The following is a 22,515-nucleotide window of genomic DNA, read 5'->3' as shown; positions in this document are numbered from 1 at the left end:
TGTTTCTGTACAGGTTCAAACCTTTTGTTGTATTAGTAAATGTACATACAATTGGTTTTTGGTTTAAACAGTGTGCTTCCTCACTCTATAAATATTATTTATATAAATGTGTGTGTGTGTGTGTGTGTGTGTGTGTGTGTGTGTGTGTGTGTGTGTGTGTGTGTGTGTGTGTGTGTGTGTACATAGTTACATATTGTGTTGAGAAAAACATGACTTTTATTTAAGTCACAACATTTTGTCAGATAATATTGTACAATAATGACGTACTTTTTTGTAATACATACAGCACAGACTGATGTTAATGTTTGGCAATAAAAATGGACACTTGTGTATCACCAAAATAGCAATTCAGCTTTCAAACTGATTATATGAATTTGGTTATGACAGCGTGTATAGTCAGAATTTTTCCAAGGTCAAGGTTTGTGATTGAGAGATTTGTATGGTCTTTGATTTGTAAAATGACACGTTTAGAAGTTATTTTTTTTTTCCTTGAATGTGTTTATTCAAATGTAGAGTTGTTCATATTTTTTTCTGTTAAAGAGCATTATTTTATTATGGAAATGTTTGTGTCTGAATATTATTTTTTGTCAAAATATATAAATAAAATAGTAGTAAAAAAGTAGGTTTTGACCTCTTATTTACAATAATTAATGTAAATTCAAAGTGTGTGTGTGTATATATATATATATATATATATATATATATATATATATATATATATATATATATATATATACATATATAGTGTGTGTGTATATATATATATATTATTAGGGCTGTCAAAAGATTAATCGCATCCAAAATAAAAGTTTGTTAATATATGTGTGTGTACTGTGTATAATTAAATTTGTATATATATAAATACACACACATGCTTGTATATATATGTAATTTATATATAAAAAAATATTTATATATAATATAAATTCTATATAAATATATACAGTATATGTATGCAAATATTTCTTAAATATATACATGCATGTGTGTGTATTTATATATACAAAATAATTATACAGAGTACACACATATATTATGTAAACACAAACTTTTATTTTAGATGCGATTAATCTTTTGACAGCCCTAATATATATATATATATATATATATATATATATATATATATATATATATATATATATATATATATATATATATATATATATATATATATATATATATATATATATATATATATATATATATATATATATATATATATATATATCAACATAAACTGAATAACCCTTGAAGAGAGACTGTCCTATGACACAGATAGAGGCTGAGTTGAATTCCAGCACATGTTCAGGAGTGCAAGATAGAGGATAAAAGCATGCAAGCTATGAACTCAGTGATTTATAAATGGGCCTGAACACAAAGAAGTACAGAAATAAATTGTGACAGTACGGTATAATGGGTAACCCAAGACCGAGTGCTTTATGTTCCATCAGGTCACGGGAAGAAGATCAACTCACAAGTCTTCAAAGGCCCGGCAGGGTCCTCAGCCCAGCGCTGGAGGGTTCACAAAGGGAAGGAGCTAGTTTGCAGCTTGCACACCAGCAGATGTTCCCTCTCCAAGCAGCTGGGACAAGACTTTGTTGAGAAATGAGAGCGAACTGTGGTGTCAGAGCAATCGTGTGCAGTACTAAGTGATGAGAACCATTTGCACCTGAATGAGACTCAGATTTTGATCTCTTCTCATCTAAACTTCTACAAAATTATAAATTATTATGATTTTTTAATTATATAGTCAATGCATTTGGAGCAAACCAAAATATGTTGCCTTGACATACTGCCTATATTAATTGTATACCGGTAAGTGCATAAAAAATAACTATGTTCTAAAAGGAAACATGTCTGCAGTTCACATATGGTTCATCTTAGACTTAACGTGGTTCACTCATAAACCTAATCTAGGCTTGTTCACACTTCAAGAGTCACAAAGTCTGACGTGACCCAGCAGGCCTTTTATATGCACACTTTTATTTTGCTGCTTAGTTAAATTACTTAGTTAAAATGAGCTAAAGCAACACAATTGCTAGACATTTTGTCCTAACTTAATTTAATTGTGTTCAATCCTCATAAATATTTGTAAAATTGGAGTTTAATTAATCCATTTGTGTTTGAAATTAAGTGCTATTTTATGTTTTTGAACAAGATGAGAAAAGGTGGAGACTTGATAGTGTGTAATAGTGTTTAATGTTCAGTTATGTTGAAATTTAAATTACACTGGGTTACTATTGTGGAGAAGAGTGAAGCATTTGCTTAGGCACAACTGCTTTGCTGAAGGGGCTGCATGCTTAACAAACAAGATGCTAATGTGTGCTAATGTTAGCTAAAAGTTTGTTAACTAACTAGTACAGTATTATAATTCAGTTGTGTGACAATAAATTATATGAAATTGAATTGGAAATTTCCAACTTCCTCTTCGGAAGTCGTGATAACAAGCTCACTGCATTCAAATCTTCACTTGAGAGGGCGTTCATATCATATATCAATACTTTTTCAACTAGTAACGCATTACTTTTAAATTTACAACAAAATATCTTTTTCAAATAAGTAACACAAGTTTCTTTGTTTTTCCATTGATTGACACCTCTTCTGTCCCGACGTTGAAACAAACCGGAAGTGCAGAGGCGTTTTGTGCGCTGTGTAAACATGATCGTTATCATAATTCTAGACTAAATGTGAGCAGATAGGCTACATCTCACTTGCACAAAAACATATTCAGTATCCCTCAAAATGATTAAAAACAGTGAAATACAAAAACGCAAACCTGCAATAATTACATTTTAAATTAGACAAATATATTTGATGTAGCCTACTTAATCTCACTTTTATTAACCAATGTATTTGCTGCTGACCTTCAATGATCTTAATCAGCCAAACTAATAACCAAAATTGAATGACTAGACAAGCATCCCTGCGTCTAAATGTCCATAGCCTAGGCTACTATCCATCCCAAAAAGTATGTGAGATTAAAGTGTCCCAGAGCACAGTATGTTAAAAAGAGCCAATGCCAGAAGTCGTCGGATGCTCTACTATTTATTTTTAGTCGGATTTTCGAAGTGTGGATCAGTGCTCACTATAATGGCTAATATTGCCCACAACCCACTGGTGGAAGAACTGCAAATAAGAGTAAAAGTAACGAATCAAAGTTTAAAGGTGCTGTATGTAACTTTTTTACTCTGCCCTCTACTGGTGCATTTCCTTCAGCCTGAGGTTTATTGATTTCACTTTTGGTGTGAAAGGGATTTTTTACTTTTGCCCAAAATATATATAGCCTATATAAATGTTATTAATAACAAAAACAAAACAAAAAAAAACAGGCAAGCCCAGCCCTGGTGAGGAAAAGTAACGCAAAAGTAACATAACGCATTACTTTCCATAAAAAGTAACTAACACAATTAGTTACTTTTTAAGGGAGTAACAATGTATTGTAACACATTACTTTTAGAAGTAACTTTCCCCAACACTGTTTATTATGAGTACAGCTATTTACTGAAATTTAGACTAAGAACCATCAAAGTAGTCACTAACATGCACTGCAAAAAGTAAAATCAAATTATGTTCTTAACATTTTTGTCTTATCAAACCAAATAAAATATCAAACCAACATTAATTCAAATTAAGAGAATTTAATTTCAGAGAATTTGAGCAATGAAAAGGAGAATTTTGCATTTAAAACTAAAATGATAAAAAAAAAAAAATATCCTATATGTAGGCTACTCCCAAACTTTGGAGTTTTGTTGTTTTCCAATGCAAAATGTCCTGACTGGACTGCAACCTTGATTTAATTATAAATATGCATGACCGTTGTGGAACAAGCAGGTAGGTCTTTGTCATTTGATCAAAGCTGACAATCAACAGCATGTATTCATATACAGACATAATGAAGTGTGACGTTTCTTTCTCTGTATATGCTGTGGAACTGGAGCTCTGCGAAGAGTCAAACTACCTTTGCGTGACTTCCCTGGCTTTGCCATGCACACTGTAACCAAACCCAGCGTGAAAATGTTTATACTGTGTTGACCCTATTTGGAAGACCCAGAACCCATCCCCCTTGAGCCAAGATGGTGGATTTCATGATGTTTACACGATATATAAGCCAATTACATAGAGGGTTAAAGTTGGTACAATGGTGAATTCTTACATGTGTGTGTCATTGACTGAACAGAAGAAAGGTCAAAGCTCCAAAACGTTTATTTAGAATTTCATGCAGAAAGAAAGAGAAAGAAAGAAAGAAAGAAAGAAAGAAAGAAAGAAAGAAAGAAAGAAAGAAAGAAAGAAAGAAAGAAAGAAAGAAAGAAAGAAAGAAAGAAACAAAGAAACAAATATATATATATTTTTTATACATATATATATATATGTTTGCCTTATTTTTTTGGTTTAAGGCATATATACACACACACACATATATATCTCTCTCTCTATATATATATAGTTAAATGTAATGCAGCATCATTCAGTCATGAGTCAGTCATGTTTTTAACCACTTTAAATATTTTCAGATTATTTTATTTTAACTAATGGCGGTATTTGTAAGAAAGAAAGAAAGAAAGAAAGAAAGAAAGAAAGAAAGAAAGAAAGAAAGAAAGAAAGAAAGAAAGAAAGAAAGAAAGAAAGAAAGAAAGAAAGAAAGAAAGAAAGAAAGAAAGAAAGAAAGAAAGAAAGAAAGAAAGAAAGAAAGAAAGAAAGAAAGAAAGAAAGAAAGTATGAATGAGTTCATTAAATGAATGAGCAATAAAGGAATCACGCGCTGCAGATCCGCCGCACATGATCTGAATTCCAGACGTGACGCGCGCTCGCCGGTGATCATCAAATCACGTGACTCGAGCGCGCGCACACACACACATCACGGAAGCGCTGCTGTAGTTTAGTGTAATCTGTCAGACTGTTTGTTGTGCTGTGTGATTATTGAACTGGCTCAGGATTTCGAGCGCAATGATACTCTTCTGTTCTAGATGCGAACACCTAAAATAGTAAGTTTACTTTGTTGATACGTAAACTGGTTAGAAGTTTAGTGCAAAAAGTTTTCTCTTGAACTTGATATGTTTTTCCAGCTAGTTTCATTCTGGAGGAACTGAGAGGTTTGGGCTTCTGCTGCACAAGAGTATCATCCTATTGGGTGTTGTGTACATTCTGTCCTATTGTATTGTATTGTACTTTAAAAATTACTACTACTGAACAGTTTAAGGAAGCTGCATGGTTTCTTAAAGATTGTCTTTGAGTTTTTATTTTTGGTGTCTAACAGAAGCGTTTATCCCATTAGAAGTCATACAGGCCCTATAGGAATATTTTTTTTCTGTTTTGTTGTAATTACAAATGATTAGGAATGTAAATTATGATTTTCTTGAATAGTTGCATTAAGAGCTTTATGAAAGACTGAGATTAATACGAAGCCATGTTAGAGTTATGCACAGTGTGAATAATGTGAACTATTCTTCTAATAACTGCATTTGTCTTCAGATAAAATGAAGTGTCTACTGGTGGCCAACGAGAGCGCAGAGGTTTTGTTCTACTGGACTGACAACGAGTTCGAGCAGCGGATTCAGGATCAGTATGTGGTTTCCCAGGAGGAAGGACAACGAGTGAGAATTAATGCTGTTTGACATTTTATGTTAAAATACATTTTAATATACATGCATGAGACATTATTAATATTATTATTTTTTATGTGTTCTTAGCTGCCCGCTTTTGAAGACAGCATCAACACTCTCTTCGCACCCATCATCATCTCCTGTAGCACCATGGTGGACCGACTCGGGGACAATTACACCTCCTTCAACACCGAAAACAATCATATCTATGTTCTGCATCAGGTAATCCACAGCAGAATGAATGTATCATCTGATCTAACACTAATAAATACTTTTTTTGGTATTATACGTTTATCCGGACCACATGTGATGACCTACCCCAACCCCAACCCCGCCCCTAAACCTACCCGTCACTGGGGTTACGACCAACCAAGAGCGGTTGTGGTCAGGTGTGGTCAGGTGTGGTCCGGATAACCATATAGTACCCTTTTTTTTTTTTTTTTTTTTATGTTTTATATATTTTAATACAGATGTTTTGAGGGATGCACCTATGTATTGACCAAAAATGAAAAGCCATTTTTGTTTAAAAACAGCCGATGATCAGGGCGGATTATATCTCTGTCAATCAAAAGGAGACAGAAAAACAAATCAGACTGCAACTCGTACTGTGTGTGAAGAGTCTCCTAGGCATCAACAAGGCATTTTCGCCCAGAAAACTACCTCTCATTGAACATTTTCTCTTTTTCTGATCATTCTCTGTAAACCCTGGAGTATTGGTTGTGTGTGAAAATCCCAATAGCTCAGGAAGTTTCTGAAATACTCGTTCAAAGTCACTTAAATCACCTTTCTTCAGTAACAGTATGAATTTAACATATAAACCCATATGTATTTTTCCAGTTCTCATGCCACATACTTGTGCTTTCCATCATGCAGTTTGAGGAATGTCTATACATCGCTGTGAATGGAGATGGAGATGAGACCGAAGAGGATTTGAAGAGAAAGATCTATGTGATGAAGAAACTCACAGAAATCATGTTTGGGATGGTGACGCTCAGCGGGGCCCTCTTGAGGAAAGAGTGAGAACTGCACTTTGTTCGACATCACACCAACATATTTCATATTGTAGATTAGTATAACTAGTCTCATTGCATTTCACTTCATATTATTAAACCCGCACAGACGAAAGCATTTTTAACGGACTCTTTCTCATATTCAAATTTATTTGTCAGATTGCGGCCTCAAGAGACTGAGCAAAGGAACCGGTTATGGAAGAAGCTACAAAGCCTCCTGGAAACGTACAGCCGCTTACGAGAGCACGACCAAAGCTTTTTAGTGGAGGTGTGTGCAAGTGCTGTTTTTATTAGTTGTGTGCTAGGTTTAGCTTTAGCTCACACATGACGAGTTCTCTGTGTGTTCAGGCTGTGGAAAGGTTGATCCACCCGACCCTTTGTGAGCAGTGCATCGAGTTTCTGGAGCGTCGGCTGGTGCAGCAGATCAACAGCAACGTGGACAGAGCAGGCGAGGAGGTGCTGCACGCTTTCATACTGGTGCACACCAAACTCCTGGCCTTCTACTCCAGGTACAGCAAACGCTGGTGGAGAAGATGATGTTTTGACCACAAAATAAATCAGAAGGAAGCTTAGAGACCTTTGAAATAATCTCAGATTTCCAACAATTTTGTTTTTGTGCAGTCGAAATGCCAGCAGTCTAAACCCCTCTGATCTCCTGGCTCTGATCATCCTTGTGCAGGATCTCTACCCCAGCAAAATCGACCAAGATGACACTCCTGAGGTTTGATGTGTCTTGTTTTTGATATCGCTGATTATATTGTTGATATCTCACAGTGTTTTATTTTGCATTGTGCCCTGACAGTATTTTCTGTATATTTAGGAGTTAGAGAGCAGTTCAGTTCCTGATGTATTCTACACACCAGAGCCCTCTCCTCCTGAACGGGAATCAGGTGATAGAAATGAGTTGACTTTCATGGACTTTGTGTGTAATGCAATGACATTCAGACATGTTCGCTAAAGTTTTGCACCAAGTGTTGCATAAATACAAGTTGCATATTTGTGTTTTTAATGCATAGTCCGACCAAGAGGTGACAGTCCTCCTGTCTTCCAGTTTGTAGATCCTGATGTTCAGGTGAGCTGTTTCTTCCTGTCCATCTCTGGTGCCCTAAAAGTATGATATAATGTAATATGATCTCATTTGTATAATCATGGATACTCGAATAGTAAATGAAGCAAGGGTGTAGAGTTACATTCAAGCTAATTTAAAGGTATAGTGGAGGATCTTTCCGAATTTTAGATAAGACCCGCCCTCTCCACTTTTGAATAAGTTTGATTCACCAGAATGATTGACAATTAGGAGGACCAATAGTATAGGTGATCCACCCGGAAGTAAAAAATCCTCTGCTATACCTTTAAGGTATGAATAATTTTTTTTCACAGGAAATTTTTTTAAATGTCATTTTGGTGATCAAAAATGAGTTTTAAGGGCTAAAAGTATTGACTACAGGGGGACTTTAAATTCTTTTTTGCAAGAATTTGATAGTTTAATTCATCAAGGATTAAAATTACTGTCAAAAATAAGAGTAAAGGCATTTATAACGTTAGAAAAGATTTCTATTTTAAATAAATGCTTTTCTTTAAACTTTACACATTTCATTAAGCAGCACAACCCTTTTCTACTACTACTACTAATAAGAATAATTTGTTGAATAAAATTGTTTCTTGAGCACCAAATCAGAATATTAGAATGATATCTAAAGGATGTTTAAAGGAACACTCCACCGTTTTTTGAAATAGGGCTTATTCACCTTCTTTCCTACATTTAGATAGGTGGGCAAATGCATTTTTGTCTTAGTGCATGCATTGTTTTAGTTTGACAGGGTTGGCGCTAGCTTAGCTTAGCACAATGAATGGAATCCTTTGTTGCCAGCTAGCATGTCCTGAGTAAAAGTAATATAAAAAATAAAAAACCCCACCTAATTACTTCTTGTGGCCTGCATATTCACAACAAGTACAAATAGCGATGCAGATTAACACTAGGTGATTTCCTATGCAGATAATGACTTGGGACTATATTAGGGGGAAGCACAGGCGAAGCACTGCTACTTGGGCGCAGAGATATCAGCCTGTGCTTCCCCCTAATATAGTCCTTAATATATAAGTCAATATCTGCCTAGGAAATCGCCTAGTGTTAATCTGCATCGCTATTTGTACTCGTTGTGAATACGCAGGCCACAAGAAGTCATTAGGTGTTTTTTTTATTGTTTATATCACTTTTACTCAGGACATGCTAAGCTAAGCTAGTGCCGACCCTGTCAAACTAAAACAATGCATGCACTGAGACAAAAATGCATTTGCCCATCTATCTAAATGTAGGAAAGAAGGTGAATAAGCCCTATTTCAAAAAACGGTGGAGTGTTCCTTTAAGAGAGAGAATGTTGTCAAAAGGATGAAAAACATTTTATAAAATATAAATTAAATATAATATTTAAAATATAAACATATTTGTTTATATGTGTGTGTGTGTGTGTGTGTGTGTGTGTGTGTGTGTGTGTGTGTTCCCCAGCAGTATATAGTATTATATAATATTTTTACCCAGTGGCGGATTTAGCAAATCGGGGGCCCAAGGCGAGGTAGAGCTATGGGCCCCCTCCCCATCCAATCTTTAAAAGAGAGCGAAAAAAATATGTATGGACTGAATGGTGGATAGGCAGGTAAAGCTAATCTACGGGGATGTAAAGGTTAGAGAGGAGAAAAAACATCCCCTTTAAACCCTGCATACACTTCTTTACTCCTAAACAGAAACATGTTACAATGTTTAGCCTACATGGTACAATTTCTGGTAAGCTATGTTTTTTTGTTTTTTGTTTTTTTTTTTGCTTGACAAATTTCACCATTTCGATTCAATTCTTGTGATTTGATTCAATATTGACTTATTTGGATAAATATTAGGTAACGTTTCACAAGATAGGCGTTACTTTTTCTCAAGAAAAAAAAGCCCTATCAGCTGGTATAATTTAAGGTTAAAATAAGTAATATAGTAGCCTACACATATTTAGCCAAATACTCTCTAATAGCTCTTATTTTTCTAGCCAATTAAATGGCTTTCCTGAGGTAAAGTTATGTGACGATTGTTCTCCAGGTTTTACAGCTTTCCACGGTTGAAAAACACTTATTGATCGATATTATGAAAGAGGATTATACATTTCGGTAAGTTATACTGTATCTTTCAACATTGTTAATTCGTGTTTATTTACTATTAGCTAGAGATGATCAGTTCACGTGCCGCTATAGGAATCTGTCACGTAACATTAAAACGGCAAAACGGTATTTATTGTTTGTATTTCGTTATAGAATTGACAGAATCTGAGAGCTGAGATTTTTTTAAATATCATGATTCATAAACTGCTCAGTTTTGTCTGTCGATCTCCGTGTCCTCTTTGCTTCACGATTTTTCTGTGCGTTGGACTTGGACGTTGTTGTTCCTGATCTGTATCCCCAACAGTAGCCGTAATAATACTTATCAGCGTCTTTTCACTTATTTCTTTTATTTGAGCCGCTTGGGTAACCTCGAAACTTTAAATTTTCGCGTTTAGACTCGTCTTGCTCTGTTTGTGTATTTCCCAGTCCTCCTGTTACTGCGTGTTGTTTATCTTTCGCGCCGCGCACCTTTACGGACTTTTTGCTTTCCTCCCGCTTCCTCCTTTTTTCAGCACCGCTTGGGTAGCTAGCTTCGCTTCATTTTTACTCTGTCTCTGTCACTCTGTACACTCTGTCTGTCAATCACTTCTTTTCTCCGTCAGTTTTTTGGCACAGCCTTGTCACTTTCGCAGATGCGCAGTAAGTGAGATAATGGAATAATCCAATGTAGTGAGGCGGGGGGGCCCCCTCCTGTCTGCGACACTAATGATTTGATGCCATTTTTCGCAAATGGAGTTTTAGAAATATATAATTAAAAAAAAAAACTTAGACATAAGTTAATAGGGCATTTTGGGGGCCCCTAGGTAGCTCGGGGCCCAAGGCAATTGCCGACCTTTGCCTAATGGTAAAGTCCGCCCCTGTTTTTACCCCTTAAAGGTGCAGTCTGTAAGAATAACTAGTGGTTGAAATAGGTACTGCACTCCATTTCAAAATATCCACAATTTTTTTTTTACAAATATTAAGCAGCACAATTGTATTCAACTTTGATAAAAATAATAAATGTTTCTTGAGCATCAAATCAGCATATTATAATGATTTCTGAAGGATCATGTGACACTGAAGACTGGAGTAATGCTGTTGAAAATTCAGCTTGGAACAGGAACAAATTACTTTTTAAAATATATTCAAATAGAAAACAGTTGTTTTAAATTGTTAAATTTGCACGATTACTGTTTTACTGTATTTTTGGTGAACATAATGATCTTTAAAAACATAAATCTTACTGACCCCAAACTTTTGAATGGTAGTGTATGATGTCATTTTTTTTGCATATTCTTATGATTTTAGATGGCTGAGGACAGTCTGAAAACTCTTGAAGTTCCAACCCCTGACCCCTCAGCCCCTTTCAGAGTATTCCTGGAAGCCAAAGAGTGTCCCATGATGCCTCACTCCATGTATTGCCTGTCTCTCTGGCCTGGAATCACGCTAGTGTTGCTCACCAAGGTGAAGCCTTTCTGTATATTATCAGACCTATTATTACATTATTAGACATATTTATTCTACTCTTTTCAAATAAGCACATTTGTATAGACAATGATCATACTGAATAACATGATCATGTAGGGTTTAAACAAACATGTAAAGTTCCAAGCTAATTTGTCTTGCTTCTCAATAGATCCCCAACAGTCATGTGGCAATAAATATTTACTACTTTCTGGAAGCCTTTGTGAAGCTGGAGAAGAGGTTGTGTGAGGGGCATGAAGGGTCGGCGGCCACACGGGGTCAGCCCTCTGTCCAGGAGCAGCGGGGCAGACTGGAGAAGTTAGTCAAAGCCTGGGCCAGCATGGACATTCAGGTCAGTGTGGACAACCGAACCGAGCACACGCTCTTAATCCTTTGCAGACTGTCAGATCCACTTTACAATGTGCTTTCATTAGGACTCATGAGGGACTCAATGATTCTGCATCAGATTTCAATATGGTTCATTTAGTGCTTTTGCATCCAGTTCATTTAGTAACAATCTTTTGCTAAAATGTTTTATTTTATTTTATTAAAACACCATTCATTAAAACGAAAACATGTTCTTTAACTACACTTTAAATTGCTTTATTATTATAATCATTTATAAAAAAAATAAAAGGTGAATGTTTTTTTTTTTTTTTTTTTTTTTTTTTAACACTACCATTCAAAAGTTTGAGATTGATATGATGTTTTTGAAATAAGTCTCTTATACTTACCAAGGCTGTATTTATTCGATCAAAAATACAATCAAAACAGTAATATTGTGAAATATTATTATTATTATTACAGATTTATTTGAATATATTTTAAAATGTAATTTATTCCTGTGATGGCAAAGCTAAATTCTCAACATCATTACCCCAGTCTTCAGTGTCACATGATCCTTCAGAAATCATTCTAATATGATTATCTGCTGCTCAAGAAACATTTCCTATTATTATCAATGTTGAAAACAGTTGTGCTGCTTAATATATTTGTGGAAACTGTGATACTTATTAATGAAAATTCAAAAGCACAGAATTTCTTTGAAATATAATTTTTATAAAAGTATTTGCTGTCGCGTTTGATCAGCTTAATATGGAAGCTTGTTTCCGCCACAAAAAAAAAAGATAATTGCGACTTTATTTCTCAGAATTGCGAGATATAAAGTCAGAATTGCGTGGAATAAAGTCACAATTGCGTGTTATAAAGTCACAATTGCGTGGAATAAAGTCACAGTTGCGTGTTATAAAGTCAGAATTCTGACTTTTTTTCTCGCAATTGCGACTTTATAACACGCAATTCTGACTTTATATCTCAGAATTCTGACTTTATATCACGCAATTGGGAGATATAAAGTCAGAATTGCATGATATAGAGTCTCAATTGTGTGTTATAAAGTCAGAATTGTGAGATATAAACTATTCTAAGGTAAAAAAAAAAAAAGTCCGTCTTTTTTTTCCCCTTAGAATTGGACTTTATATCTCACAATTCTGAGAAATGATGTCAGAATTGCGAGATATAAACTTGCAATTGTGAGATAAAAAGTCGCAATTATCTTTTAAAATGTTTTATTCAGTGGCGGAAACAAGCTTCCATAGCTTAATGCATTCTTCTTAAAAAAAACTTTCGGCCCCAAACTTATGAATAGAAATGTATGCTCTGCACTAAAATACAACATTGTTTGAGCTTTGAGCAATCTATTCATTGTTGTCATATTCAAATCTAATGTCTTTTTTTGTCCTACTGGAGACATTTGCACACTAAAATGTATATTTAAATAAATTTAAATCTATCAATTCCAAGAATTGCCACCTCACATATAAAAAATAAAAATAAATTGTATACATATACAAGAAATACATATTTGAAGTTTTATCCAGTATTCAAGAACAACTGGAAAGGTCTTGGAAATGTATTGACCAGAAATAGTGGAGTGTTTGGCTGCTGTAATAGCATATTTTCTTTATGTGTTCAGACTTCCCATCTTCAAAATGTGTGGACAGATTTTAAGAGCAAGGCCTTCACCAGATCTGGATCTGGATTCACAAGGGAGTGAGTGCTGTTTTTGTTATTACCAAACTGAAAAATGGTCTTTTCTGTAGTGGATGTGGCTTAATTCGCTCGTTTGACGTTTTATGTGTTGTTGCAGTTTGCTGCCCTCTTGTCGAAACATGAAGACTCAGTTGTGTAGTGTGTACAGGCAGTTTTTTGCAGCTGAATGCATGGCCAGCAGTCAGCGATTGGCTCCTCATCTGCAAGAACGAGCTCTGAACATGGTCCAGTATGTATGAACAGATACTTCTAAAGTACTCATTTTGAGTCACTTTTAACTGTCTTTCACATTTGTTGCAGAGAGAAGTTGATGGACTGGAAGGATTTTCTGCTTGTGAAAAGCAAAAGAAATATCACAATGGTGTCATATCCTTTTTTTAACATTGAGTCTTTTGGTTTGACGTGATCAGTAGATGCCAGGAAGGCATTTATCTAGCATTCAATCTTCTGTTGTGACACTGTGATAGACTTTAACCACGCTCTCACATACCTGGAAGAGTTCCCTGGTCTCGTCCACTTTATCTACGTGGATCGTTCAAGTGGTCAAATGATAGCGCCTTCCCTAAATGTGACGGACCTCACCGTCTCTGAGCTCGGAAAGGGACCTCTAGCTGACTTCATAAAGAACAAGGTGTTTTTGTGTGTCTAGCCCATCATGCACTGTATCAAATCGTGAAATGTTTTAGTATAGTATTGAAATGTAGCTGTTTGTTTCTATGTATTGTTATATCAGTACATATAAATGAAATTGATTAAATATTCTTCCGTAGAGATACAGAATGTTGTCAAAAGCTGAACATTTTTCATAAAATCAAAATCAAATTATATATAGACTAAAAACAAATGTTATATATATATACTCCCCCTAAATATAAGTATATAGATATAAATCTGTTTACTTACCCTTTTTAACGAAATTTTTCAATAATAATAGGAAATATTTCTTGAGCAGCAAATCAGCATATATTAGAGTGATTTCTGAAGGATCATGTGACTAAATACTGGAGTAATGAGTCTGAAAATTCAGCTTTGCCATCCACCGGAATGAATTACATTTTAAAATAGAAAAGTTATTTGTAAAAATATTTCATAATATTTCTGTTTTTTTGCTGTACTTTTAATTCAAATCTTACAATCCTAAATGTTACTGTATATTAAATGACAATATTGTATTTTTTTCATTAGTTACTGATGATATACTAATCTCAACATGAATCTGTGCAGGTTTGGAGTCTTGTGGCGACAACACGGCGATACCTACACAAGGGTTACGCCACCGTCACACTCCGAGATGGAGATTACTTCTACTGTTACTTTTTGTGGTTTGAAAATGAAGCGGTAAATATTAGCTTGCATCTTCTTTACATTTACTATAACACATATAATGAAAGTTATATGTGGTGATCAGGTTTAAATTTCGTTTTGACAGGGTTACAAACTGGAAGTGATAGATATACCCAGTTTCCCAGATGACACCGCTCCAATAGGAATGCTCACCTGTGATTATTATAAGTAAGACAGAAACAAGAACATCACTTTCAGTTTGAAGCATATATATATATCATTCAGAATGATTTGACAACACCTTGTCTAAGAGATTAAAGTGCCCCTATTCTGCTCTTTCAGATATTACCTTTCATACAGTGTGGAGTATAGCATTATATAATATTATTGTCTCCTAAAAGAAAGAACTGATTCTGAACTGTCATCAGTAATTCCAGTCTCACTTCCTACATGAACCTATGTAGGTTTGTAACAGAATAGCGTAATGTCACCCTATGGTCTTCATTGGCTGCCACGAACAACGTCTAGTTTGACTCGTCCTCAAACACTGCGGTTGTATCTGAGGCCTGGAAGAGTTTGGTTCTTGTTGTGCTGAGGAAGACCTGGAGCTGGACCCTTTCACCCACTTTGATAAAAGATGTGAAGCTGCAATTTTGTACTATTAGAAAACTGGTGTTTTTTTTACCTTGGATGCTTGTAAACCTATTGTAGGAGACCTCGAAAATAAAATTAGGAATCTTTAAAATAGTATAATAGGGGCATTTTAAAACAGGTCAGTTTGAAGGTTATTGTACATAATTATTCTATTTAAAAGTAGCCATGTACGACTTAAAGGGATGGTTCACTTTGAAATTAAATTTTGGTATGTTTTAGCTTACCTCAAGGGCATCCAAGATGTAGGTGTCTTTTTTTCCGCAGTAGTTTCAATTTTGATATTTTTAGGGCAAACCGTTCTTGTCTGTCAGTCATATAATGCAGGTCTATGGTCACTGTCTCAAAGAGCATGCACAGAGTCCAAATTAAAACAATTCCCCATCGTAAGTACACATTGATGGCCTAAGACACGAAACGAGCGGTTTGTGTGAGAAAACGAACAGTATTTATATCGTTTTTACCTCTTATAACACAGCCATGTCCAAGTGATCTGAGGGCGCGCGCGCATCCTGGTGTGTGACGTGTAAGCAGACTGGTGCATAGATATATACACTAGATGTCGCCTTGGCTACGGCAGTTCATTGGAATGAATGTCTTTAAGGCGACATCTAGTGTATATATCTATGCACAAGTCTGCGTACACGTCACACACCAGGATGCACGCGCGCCCTCAGATCACTTGGACATGGCTGTGTTATAAGAGGTAAAAACGATATAAATACTGTTCGTTTTCTCACACAAACCGCTAGTTTCGTGTCTTAGGCCATCACTGTGTACTTACGATGGGGAATTGTTTAATTTGGACGATGGGGAATTGTTTTAATTTGGACTCTGTGCATGCTCTTTGAGACAGTGACCATAGACCTGCATTAAATGACTGTCAGACAAGAACGGTTTGACCTAAAAATATCAAAATTGAAACTACTGCGGAAAAAAAGACACCTACATCTTGGATGCCCTTGAGGTAAGCTAAAACATACCAAAATTTAATTTCAAAGTGAACTATCCCTTTAAGTTTGAATGGAAATGGACTCTGCTAGAGGTTGCTACAGTGTTTTTGATGGTTTGTAGATCATTGCCAGGTGATAGGAAGCTGAACTTTCTTTAATACGTGTCTGTTCTGTTCTGACTGTGTTATAGGAAACTGCTGCGGTATTACAGCAAAAGACATCAGAATGAAGTTGTGAAGTGTTATGAACTGCTGACTGTGCATCTGGGTGTAATCCCCAATGAATATATTCTTCAGCACTGCAGTCAGCTGGCCCGCAAGCTGTGGGAGCCCACCCGTATCCCGCTCCTGTGACCAACACGGTCCTCAGAGTCAGAGGAATACGTGCTCCATGCAGCCGTGCTCTCTTTCTTCTGTTGCTGCATGAGCTATAATCTATATGGAGAGTTTTCTGTACGTCTTATTTCAGTTCAGGTAACTGCAGAAAATATTGTGCCGGGGAACTAAACATTGCATTTCTTGTGCTTCTAATTAACTGAATTTTGGGTGCAAGCGAACAATGAGAAACAGACATTCTTAAGGTGCTCGTAATACAAAAACGTGTCTGTTATTTAGCAATTTTATTTGTGCAACCAGGACCAAATATAATAGGAAACACTCTTTTTTTTAAAGTTTTTATTTATATAGTGCTTTATACAATACAGATTGTTTCAAAGCAGCTTTACAGTGATAACAGGAAAATGATTCAGTAAAACTCTTAAAGAAAATGGAGTCATTGTTTAGCTGAAGTTAGTTCAGTGTTAATACAGTTCCGTTGTAAAGATAATCAATTATTAATTTGCTTTGGAGATGCTTTGAAGGGAGGGTGGGATCTTTTGCGTTCAAAGCCAACTTGCTATTGCTAACCTCTCTGAAATTGCCAACCCTACCTTTAATGAATCAACAAATTAGTAATTTTGTACATTTAGTAAACATTTTGTTTAATGGTTGTAAAGTTTAACCATTAAAACAATTTATTTATCCTGCCATCAAAAATATCCATTGTATTGCTATAGCAGATGATTTCTCTCCTTCCGTAATGTCAGCACTTTTTGAACTGTAATTAATGATCATGAATGTGTTGCAACAAAATATTCCCCATTTAATTTTTAGCTCAGAGATTATTTTTTTAGACGAAGTACATTGATAAGGAAAGCGTGTTTGTTTTTAACCCACTGCTTTATGTTTTAAAAATATAATGCAATATTTTACAGGACCGATTATCACACTCAAACACGAATCTGTCGTTTATATCTGGATACAGTATTGTTTGGATATATGTAATGTTCTGTTAAAAAATTTTTTTACACTATGTAATCAGTTTTCCAAGATAAATAAATATGAAATAATAATTTATCTGAATAAATCTTTTGTCATCTTTAATAAAGCTATATTTAAATGTGTATTATAGTAGCTTTGGTTTTTCACTTGTTTTAAGTGCATTTGTTTGTATATTATGTTATTGGGTAATGTCTGTCGCATTTCACCCCAAAATTACACAATTTAGTACATTTCGCCCCGAAAAATTTATAAGATCAATCCTATTGTCTTCCAACAGGTCTGTTTCTGTGTTTTGTCATCTCTTTTAACTTCTACATGTAGCTGTTTCAGAGTCTCTGCCGTCATCACAACGCCCCGGTGAGATCTCGCACCGCTCCGGCTTTAACCAGCTCCCGCAGTAAGATGGTCTCAGCGCTGACATCGTGAACCACCTGTGCCCTCATGGCGTCCATGCGGAGAGACCCATAGTAATGCAGCAGAGCTCCAGGGTGCTGAAGGTCGTATCCAAATCCAGCTAAACTCACCTCATCACACACCTGCAGGGCCAGAACTATTGCCGTTATACCCAGGGTCGGCACCATCTAACAAACAGAATATAAAACCGACTTCAGTTAACAATACTAGAGGCAGAACATTGAGTAGGAGTCTCGTTCCGCAAGGACACGTTTCATTTAATTAGTTAAGAATTTATAACATGACATTTGCCCTGCAATCAGCATATTAAAATAATTTCTGAAGGATCATGTGACACTAAAGACTGGACTAATGATTGCTGAAAATTTTGCCATCACAGGAATAAATGACATTTTACATTTCATTTTACATTTAAATTATATTTCAGTACTATAGATAGATAGATAGATAGATAGATAGATAGATAGATAGATAGATAGATCCAATGTTCAGGGTCACATGATCCTTCAGAAATCATTCTAATATGATGATTTGATGATCAAGAAACATTCATTATTATTATCAATGTTGAAAACAGTTGTGGACAAATTTTTTCCAAAATTCTTTGATGAATAGAAAGTTCAAAAGAACAGCATTTATTTAAAATAGAATATTTTCTAACATTATAAATGTCTTTACTGTAACTTTTGATCAGTTTAACTCATCCTTGATGAATAAAAGTATTGATTTATTTTATTTCTTTCCCCTAAAAATAAAATTCAAATTCAAATTCTTACTGACCCCAAAATTTTGAACGGTAGTGTTTAATGTTACAAAAGCTTTAGATTTCAGATAAATTCTTTTCTTTTGAACTTTCTATTCATCATAGCATCATGAAATAAAAATGTAAATAACTGTTTTCAACATTGATAATAATCATAAATGTTTCTTGAGCATCAAATCATCATATTAGAATGATTTCTGAAGGATCATGTGACACTAAAGAAAGAGAGAGAGAGACAGAGAGAAGTAAAGAGAAGTAAAAGTTTTGAGATTAATTGAAAATCAGTTCTGACCTTTTTCTGTTGCTCTGCATAGGTTTGCAGGACTCGTCCTGTCCTGTACATGATTTCAGGATTCAGGATGCGAATATTCTCTGGTTGAAGAGGTATCGTGTCTATTACATGCTTCCAGAACCACAATTTAGACCACCAACTCTTCAAAAAGACAGGGACAGACATTGACTCCTTGGACCACACTGTTCATGTAAACAATTAGGCTAAATGAAGGTCATTTCTGTTATCTTTAAGGCTATAGCACACCTTAGAGATGACAAAAACATTGTTGTTTCACAAAAAATGATGACTCATCCTGCACTCAAAAGCGTATACAAATCTTTGTCCAACAAAATGCTCTCTAGAATGAGAATGTCCCTCATGAAAACCTTCTAACATTACTCACCAAAGGTTCCTTGGTTACTACAGAGATGAGCCATGCTATATCCAAGCTCTTGAACGCAACCAAAGCCACCATTTCAGTATTCTCGTATTCATGTGACAGGGTAGGAGCCCCTTCTGGATAAATGAGCCGAATGGTAGTTCTAGAGCCAACGTCTCTCTCAAATCCAAATACTGGAGCATTGTTCACTCTGTAAGTATAAAGATTCAAATATTAATATCGATACAGTTAGTTCAGGCAAGTTAATATGCATCATTGACACTGTAACACCTCACCCATATGTGTTTGTTAATGAACTAACCTAATGATAATGTTGTACTGGTCTATATGAGGTCCAAGATTTTTGCCACGTAAAATGCCACCGCTTCCGACCACCATGCATCGCCTGCACGACTCTGCGCCAGCAGGAACACCAGTGTAAGGCAAAGCTTTCAGGGCCTGTGCCACAATCTCCTCACTACCCTGCAGACCCAGAGGAGGAGGCAGTGCCCAGTCCTGTGTGCCGTTCTCCAGGAACACAGGGATCTTCAGCAGCCCAGCGGGAGTAGGCAGCGTCATCACCCTCTCCACACTCCAGCCACTGCGACATGACCGAGACAGCAGAGCCGCTGACTGATTCAGCAGAGCCTGAGGTGTGTACAAGTGAGCCTTCAGACATCTGACCACAACATGAGTGGAAAATAATACTATTTGCAGTTGCAGAGATGCAGATCGGTTTGTACTTGTTGTACCTTCTACCTTATTATACATAAGTATAGTATGTTATTTATTTGCACATACACTACTGTTTAAAAGTTTGTAAGAAATTAAGATTAAATTAAGAAATAATTGTATTTATTAAGAATAAATTGTATTATGGTTTGCACAGAAATGTTAAGCAGCACATCCGTTTTCAACATTGCTAATAATAAGAAATATTTTCGAGCACCAAATCAGAATATTAGAATGAAGGATCTGGTTATGCTAAAGGATCATGTGACACAATAAATAATAAAAATTCCCAATGGTTTCACAAACCAAATCAGAATTTTAGAATGAAGGGTGTGATGGATCATGTGACATGAAGACTGAAAATTAGCATGCCATCAATAGAATTAATTACATTTTAAAATTATTTTAATATCGCACAACATTGCATTAAATGAGCATTAAAGACTTCTTTCAAAACGTGTTTTTTTTTTTTTTTTTTTTTATCTTACCGACCCCAAACTTTTGAACTTTGTGTATATTTATTTATATGACAAAATTTGTGATTTATGTATTTATTGATTGATTGATAATTTACTGAAATATTATTACAGCACTATAATCCTCTATAACCCTAAAATAAGCATTTTAATATAAATGATAATAATTATTTGAATTATTTTAAATTAATGAACATGTTTACAATATCAAGGGGTTTATTTTTTATTTTTTTTAAATTGTAGAGAGAATCTTTTGGGGGTTTGAACAATTATACATGAACTCCACATGGATTATTTGAATCATCTTAAGCCTGTAGTAAACTCACAGTTGAATAGGCCTGGTTTCACAGACAGGGCTTAGATTAAGCCAAGATTAGGCCTTAGTTTAATTTGGACATTTAAGTAGCTTTTATAAATGTGCCTTAGAAAAAATAAACCTTACTGGTGTGAATCTTGAGACAAAACAATGGCACTGACATATTTTAAGATATGTCAGTGCAAGTTGTTTTCAGTTAAAACAACTCAAACATGCATTGTAGTCTGGGACTAGCTTAAGTCTTGTCTGTGGAACCAGGGGCAAGTCAAGTCACGGATCCTACAAATTGGCGCACATCTCATTAGCTTCATACGGTTAAACAGTGAATTACAGTACCAGAGTTTCAGCAGAACTGTCATTAGTCCAGGTGGGCTCTGGCGTTGGCAGATACGCAGGAACCAGAAGCGCAGAGTAACAGCTCAACAGCAAAACAATGCTTAAAATGAAGTTGTTCCTCCTGAAATCATAAAACAGCAGACTTACGGTGTTTTAAAAGCTCATGCTAGATGCGCTTCATTGGTTTTAATGGAATGCGTCTCTAAATCTCCAGTGAAGTGTGTGAATGGCAAGCATGTTTCGGTGGTGTCACAGTGCTTATCTCGCTCAAACCCACCGGCTGAGGAACAGTTCCCTGGACTCTGCCCTGTGCTGTTGGGTGGTTGGGCTCTCCGAGCTGCTGGCTTCCGGTAACAGAGAAACGCTGTCTTCGTCATTATCATTAACACTCAAGTGTTTCAGTGTCACCATTTTTTTCCTGTCAGTTCCCAACTACGCCTGTTAGTTATGAAATGCTAATTAAAACAGGAGTCATACTTTGCTTGTTCTACAGCCTTCATTCACAGCACATTTGAATACGTTATGGCTTTGTAAATGTTGTTTCTTACCTCTTATTTCAGGTGCTGTCTTCTTCTTTCAGGTGTAGAGATAGAAACATGTCTGTGTTGTATTGAATTTGAGCTGCGCTTTTGTCCCTTTCTTCCTCTGCTGTGTTGTGTGTGTGTGTGTGTTTTGTGTCAGTCTGATCCCTCCTCACAGTTAATCATTCACCTGTCTGAGAGGCTTCGCTTTGTATATCTACTGTTTAAACAGCCACACACTGCCATTTTTGGAAAATGTTTGATACCATAACTAACATCAGCATTTCAAGTCCTTTAGACTGCATGTTCAGCTGTTGCTGAAAGCAAAACAATAATCTTAATAACTAAACATAAGTACACAGACTTTATTGGCTTTTCTTTCTCAGCGTTAAAGCATGACTTTTCTGCTCAATCTTAGTTTTAAGTTGTTTGTTACCAGGGTATTTATGTCAAAGAAACCTCAATGAAGTGAAACTCAATGAAGTGAAAAAAACATGTTTTGAGGCCTAAAAGATTTGAGAGAGTTAGTGTTGGTTTTGTTTGATTTATTTATCATTTTGTATAATTAATCTCTCTAAATTAACCTATCGATACACAAACCAAGTCAGGGTCAGTTATATTTTTTTAAAAGTTTTTTTGAAGTCTCTGCTCTCGTTTGATCAAAAATAAATAATATTGTGAATATTATTACAATAACTTTTTTTATTTGAATGTTTCAAAATGTCATTTATTCCTGTGACGGCAAAGCTGAATATTTAACAGTTATTACTCCAGTCTTCAGTGTCACATGATCCTTCAGAAATCATTCTAATATTATGATTTGCTGCTCATGAAACATTTATTATTATTAT

The 22,515-nt window shown here is 35.4% G+C and overlaps 2 protein-coding genes across 2 annotated transcripts; one reads left to right on the top strand and one right to left on the bottom strand.

Moving 5' to 3' along the window:
* Positions 1–4,772: 4,772 nt before the first annotated feature.
* hps1 (HPS1 biogenesis of lysosomal organelles complex 3 subunit 1) lies at positions 4,773–17,575 on the top strand. Its single transcript, XM_081350776.1, has 18 exons — positions 4,773–4,982; positions 5,470–5,591; positions 5,688–5,822; positions 6,474–6,616; positions 6,770–6,878; positions 6,959–7,119; positions 7,232–7,331; positions 7,431–7,500; positions 7,627–7,682; positions 11,039–11,194; positions 11,367–11,546; positions 13,170–13,246; positions 13,344–13,475; positions 13,547–13,612; positions 13,733–13,877; positions 14,471–14,584; positions 14,676–14,758; positions 16,325–17,575. The coding sequence occupies exons 2-18, from the start codon at positions 5,475–5,477 to the stop codon at positions 16,485–16,487; spliced, it is 2,007 nt and encodes a 668-aa protein (XP_081206902.1). The 5' UTR covers positions 4,773–4,982; positions 5,470–5,474; the 3' UTR covers positions 16,488–17,575.
* Positions 16,802–21,812, bottom strand: st3gal7 (ST3 beta-galactoside alpha-2,3-sialyltransferase 7). The gene is made up of 7 exons (XM_081350783.1): positions 21,692–21,812; positions 21,421–21,581; positions 21,144–21,264; positions 19,606–19,931; positions 19,308–19,494; positions 18,923–19,063; positions 16,802–18,034 (listed from the first exon to the last, which is right to left on the bottom strand). The coding sequence occupies exons 2-7, from the start codon at positions 21,552–21,554 to the stop codon at positions 17,798–17,800; spliced, it is 1,146 nt and encodes a 381-aa protein (XP_081206909.1). The 5' UTR covers positions 21,555–21,581; positions 21,692–21,812; the 3' UTR covers positions 16,802–17,797.
* Positions 21,813–22,515: the final 703 nt, after the last annotated feature.

Source organism: Scardinius erythrophthalmus (assembly GCF_964197995.2).
Source record: "Scardinius erythrophthalmus genome assembly, chromosome: 21".
Classification (NCBI taxonomy): domain Eukaryota; kingdom Metazoa; phylum Chordata; class Actinopteri; order Cypriniformes; family Leuciscidae; genus Scardinius; species Scardinius erythrophthalmus.
This window is presented reverse-complemented; position numbering and strand designations above follow the sequence as displayed.